The sequence below is a fragment of the Pterocles gutturalis genome, unplaced genomic scaffold, assembly GCF_000699245.1.
Source record: "Pterocles gutturalis isolate BGI_N339 unplaced genomic scaffold, ASM69924v1 scaffold16299, whole genome shotgun sequence".
NCBI classification, from domain to species: domain Eukaryota; kingdom Metazoa; phylum Chordata; class Aves; order Pterocliformes; family Pteroclidae; genus Pterocles; species Pterocles gutturalis.
Genome location: NW_010130958.1, coordinates 14,220 through 19,594, shown reverse-complemented (window position 1 = coordinate 19,594; position 5,375 = coordinate 14,220). Strand labels below are relative to the sequence as shown.

General features: G+C 45.2%; 1 protein-coding gene across 1 annotated transcript in view; it reads right to left on the bottom strand.

Moving 5' to 3' along the window:
- Positions 1-1,529: 1,529 nt before the first annotated feature.
- ERAP1 (endoplasmic reticulum aminopeptidase 1) overlaps positions 1,530-5,375 on the bottom strand; it is a gene marked incomplete at both ends in the record, with an annotated part of 18,062 nt that continues 14,216 nt past the window's right edge. Inside the window, 2 exon segments of the mRNA XM_010080428.1 lie at positions 1,530-1,633; positions 3,392-3,534. Of these exon segments, the coding sequence (XP_010078730.1) occupies positions 1,530-1,633; positions 3,392-3,534 (247 nt within the window).

The following is a 5,375-nucleotide window of genomic DNA, read 5'->3' as shown; positions in this document are numbered from 1 at the left end:
GTAGCAGACAGGCCCCCCACTCCTTTCCTGTCTCCAGGCCTCTTGTTATGGCTGCAGGTCACTCTGTGCCCTTGCAAGGGGAGACTGGAGCCTTGTCTCTGCTGCAGGCAGGAGGACGAACCTTCCCCCTTCCTGTAAAGTGCCCCTACGTAATAGATACTATGCTGTTGGGGTGGAGAACAAAGGGCATGTGAGTAACAGGCAGGAGACAGGAAAAGCTAACCATGCAAAGCTGATCCACCCACTGTGGAAAAGTAACAGAAGATTGGCAAAGAGGACTGCAAACACGCTCAAGGGACTTGCAGCTGGGGTGTTGAAAAACACATCTGTCATACCAGTTGTTGTTTAGCCTTGTGTGCTTGACAAGTAGAACCTCTGTGCTTAGATAACACGGGCCTGGGACAGACCCAGAGGTGCCCTATGGAACATTCTTGCGATTCCTGCCCTGGTGTGGGAGAGATCAACACCCAGTAGAAAACCATGCCTGTGTGAATCTGTAACATACAGGTGAAAACAGTAGGTTCAGCCATCGTATAGCAAGGACCGAGCTCCACACTGCTTGCGTTCCCATTTGTGTGCCTCTGCCCAATGCTGCTTTGGGGATCCCCCAGTTTGCCAGGTAACGAAAATAAATCTACTCTTTCTATTTCATCCACGGTTTTGTAGTTGTTCCTGCATCCTGCCTGTGCCAGCTCACACACCCACCCACCCACATTAGAGCCAGTGCCACCAGAAAAGCATGTAGAGTATTAGAAACTGGAGATTTCTCCTGGAAAAGCACCTCAGCACCCATCTGCCATCCAGGCAACTTCTCTAGAGGGGTTTGCTGCCTATCAGGAGATCACATTCAGGAGGAATGAAGAAGCAAAAGCTGCAGAACTGGTAAAAATATATCTCAAGCCAGGAGCTAGACTGATAAGATGAAAACAATATCCTATAAAATTAGAGGCTCAGAAAGGTCTGGAAGCCCTCATAGATAAGTTTTTATTTCTTAGGCAGTACAAGGAGACAAAGTGTCATTTCCTTGGGTTTTGAAAGGGTTTACAAAGGCAGAGAGAAAATTAGGAACTGAGCGTAAAGAGGCAATTTGCCAGATCCCTCCCAGCAGCTTCAAAGAGGGATCTGAAAACATTTTTAGGAATGGCCAGATGGTGCGGAATGGCAAGAGCATTATTCCACGTGACGGTCAGCCCAGACTCATGGTTCAGTCCAGTCTTCAAGTGCTGACAAATGCAATAAACATGAGTATGGCAGAATGAAGAGAGGATTACATTGGGAATGGGTTTAAATTCAGTTCATTGCTTGACCCAAAGGCCTCTCTGCTTGCAGCTGGGCCAATGAACTTTGCTCACGGCCCTCAGTACCCTGCGCTGCAGTCACGGTGTCTGTGGAAGGCACGGTTTGGAGACCTTGCTTTGGATGTGAATTCCAGTACTTCAGAATGCGGTTCGGTCTCATTCAAAAGACCTAATTCTAAAATATTAACGTGGTTGTAGGCAACAGCTTATCCTATGATGTATGTAAAGCACCTCTTGCATAAAGCTGCTGCCCATTGCCATGAGCAAACGGGTCACCCAGGAACTCCTCCAGTCCCAGAGCAGTGATGGAGTCCTCCCGTTGATACCAAACCAATCTGTCCATACACAGAATCAAAAAGGAATTAAATTCTAATAGTTTATTTGGGACTATTGCTCTGTGGGTTCATCTACAGTACCGTGTTTCTCACTTGTATACTGGTGATCTAACAGGATGTGCCTTATAAAGGAACTTAATCAAAAAACAGGTTAATTTGGAAATATGAGGAAAGGCTGTGCACCTGGGTAATTTGTTTATTTTCATCAGCTTGGAATGATGGGAAAATCTGCACCTTCAAGCCCGAGACTGGCTGGCCGATGTATGTGATCCACCATGCCCAAAGCCTGGGAGTGACAGCGACTGCTGCTACAAGTGACTGTAAATGGATTGTTAGTGGAGGAGGTGAAGGGCAGGTAATTTTTGCTTAAAAACCTGGAGCAGCTTTGTGCTCTCATCACAGGGCCTGCAAAGTGCCTGTCCCTGCTTTTGGCAGAAAGTGAGCTATTCTTAGATTCCACCTGAGCAAGGGACCGAGTTTGACAATATTAGCTACTGATATACGCAAATCTCTTGCTCTCAGAGGGCATCATGTAAAACAATGGCCTGATTTCTGCTGGCGTGGTAAGCTTGGAAATCCTTCTAATGCATAATATGCTCTTAATCCTTTTTGTTCATTTGTCTCTCCCCTATACTTGGCTTATCTGCATTAGCCATTGTTTGCAAGCCTCCATCTAACTGTGCTCTAGCACAGATTTTCTTTCTGTCATTTCTTTGGAAGTCCTAATCCTGTCCAATTTGACCTGTATGAATTAATTTAATACCACCACTATTACTGAATGTCTCCCACTCCAATTTGGAGTGGGAGATGGGGCTGTGTGGTGCCCAAAGCGGGGCAGCCCTGGGGTGGGGGCAGCCCTGGGGAGGGTGATTGCCCTGGGCTGCCCCCTCCCCAACCTCATCCCTTCCCTCTGTCCCACAGGAGGACGAGTGATTCCCACCCCCCCTCCATAGGAGCTGTACCCCCAGGGCAGTAGAAGATGAAGGGGCTGGGGGGGCTGCCGAGGACCACCAGTGGCCAGAAAGCCCCAGGCAACGCGAGCTGCAGAGCAAGGACTTGGTCTTTGCCAGGCCCATCACAGATGTGGCAGAAGACAAGAGCTCCAACTACCTCCAGCCCCAAGAGACTGCCAGAAAGCTTGCACAGATAGTCCTTATTACGTTCACTTTGACAGATGCAATTTTAGTTATAGGTGATCCTTGGGTTTTTTTAATTATGTGATGCTTGATCTGAGGCGTATGTTTGTAAAAATCATTCTCCTGAAAACATGAACCATAAGGATAAATACCAATGCAAAGACTCATGCAAAGATGGCTTTGCTCCAAAGCTTCAGTGCACTTCAGTGTTAAATAGAGCTGCCGGTTGTACCTCTGCAGGAAAGATAGCAGAAGGGTCAGCACTTGCAGGTGGAAAGTTTCTCTTGGCTGTTTGTCTCCCAGTACCTTCTGCTTTTTCAGAAGCAATGGATTTCAGATTTCTATCAGTCAGTCTCCCCTAAGTCTTAGTTCGCTGTACAACATTCCCCTTCTCTTAGAAGGGTTACCTGGTGAGAGAGATCAACGAATTACCTACTTCTGTTCACAGCAAACCACAACCATAACAGAAACAAATACTGAGCAGCAGCATCAGGCTGCCTTACAGTTCTTTCCAAACAACTTAATTTATAGAACTGCACTGTCCTTCTAGCCCTAAATTTCCACAGCTCTTCAGTGCTTTGCAGTTATTTCTCACAAACATAAGCAAGATGCCTTAATTTACAGATGGTTGTTTTGCAACCATGCTTTGACTTTCTCAAAATTTCTATCCATCCATCATATATTGTCCTCAATGGTTTCCAAAGCCTGCTGGACACAGCGAAGCCGTGCGCTTTTTTCCTCCAGAGAACTGAAGAATTCTTTCACCTGTTGACAAAAATGGGGAAGAACAGTTGATGAAGAAGCAGCAATGTCTCTTAGGAGATGCTCAGGAAGAGCAGCAAGATATTTGTCATCCTGGAATGTAGTCGACCAGCGGAGTTCTCTGTAGCCGGCGCGAGGGGGGCTCAATGCTCAGCGCATGGAGCTCTTGGACACCAGCCAGACAAGCCAAATTATGATGAGGGTAAAAGCCATTTATTATGTGTTGCGCACTTACTTTTATACTAAATTTTTTCAAACTTAGCAGCTGCTAATTGGATACAATAATTTTAAATTCTTAACAACAAAGTCACTATTGGCTATTCTGGATCCTGGGAAAGCAACCTTCAAAGCTATGTCAACACAACCTCTAAAATAACTTAGTTGTGCTAATTATCTTCCCTCAGTTTCTCCTTATCTTTCTCGTATTCTGTATAATTGGATACCTTTGGACATCTGGTTATTTTTCTTCTTTCCCAGGATCCTCTATCAACCTTATTATTACAAAGTCTAAAGTTAGTGTCATAGCTAAAATTCCACCTTAACACAAAACAACACTACATTTAGGATTCTCTATTAATCTTACAATTATAAAGTCTAAAATTAATATCATAGTTAAAACTCTGTGTCAGCATAGAATGCCCCTACACTGGAACACAGCCTTGGGTCTTCCACGCTGCTTCCCTCCCACCCTTCGCCCCAAGAACTGTTTTTTAAAAAGGCTTCACAGTGGCTGGATCTCAGAAGCCGAGGAAGATTACATTTCAAATTAAATTATAAAAAACGCTGTTGAAGGAGCTGTCACATTGTGCAGGGAATCCACCTGGTTCCTGAATCCATGCAGGCAGGATGGCAGCATTTCCAGGTGGACATCACTGGGGAGAATGAGCATCCCCTGCTCTGCCAGATAGTTGCTCTGCTTCCTAACACACTTTCACCTGCAGTTCGCTGGCTGTCAGCTGAAGCAAGTTTTCCTGTTGATACAGGCAACAGGGTGGGACAGACAGGAGACCTTGTAGGGTTTTTTTAGGGTGACTCATAAGAGTCATCTGCATGTACCTGCAAGCCACTCATTCAACCCAGTTGGAGGAGCAGCAGTAGCATAAGTGTTGATGGTAAAATACTTTCCAAAGTTTTCACTACATGGGGAAGTCTGTGCCTCCTTTTAGTTTTTTAAAAGAAAAGCCCTCCAACTCCCCCAGTGCTTGGGAAGCCCCTAGTCTCGTCCTTGAAGTGCTTGGGAATGCAGCCACTGAAAACCTGGAGGCTGCTTCTCCCCCTTGAATTTACTGCGTTCCCTGGGGCTGCTGGAAGTGCTGACAGCTGCCTTCCTCACTTTTGTATTATCTGTTTGTGGTTTTTTTTAAAGGAGGCAGTCCTAACCAGAAGGCTCATTGTGGAAACTTAATACAACTTCAGAGTTGAGCTGGTGTTAATGGCAGACAGATACTTTCAAAAGATACCATGACTGTATGTACCGTATAAATTAAATATGTTGTTTTCTGATCATTAACTTTGATGAGTATGATATAAGATGCAAATACTTGTACAAAGTACAAGAAAGAGACATAGCATGTGTGGTGTGTGTGCATGTTCGTGTGTGTGTGTCTAAGTCCCATGGATCCCCAAGACACATTTCTGGGTAGGACACATAAACATCCCTGCAGACCAGGCCGCTGGCCAAGACACTGCTGCTGACACACTGAGTCCACTCACATTTAAAATTAAGACTGAGAACTAAGCACAGAGCAATATACTGCTCCCCATATTCTTTCATTTTATATTTCATACGGTTGCATTACTTATGGCTGTGTTTTGCCCTGAAGCAGGCAATTTCAAACTGGCAA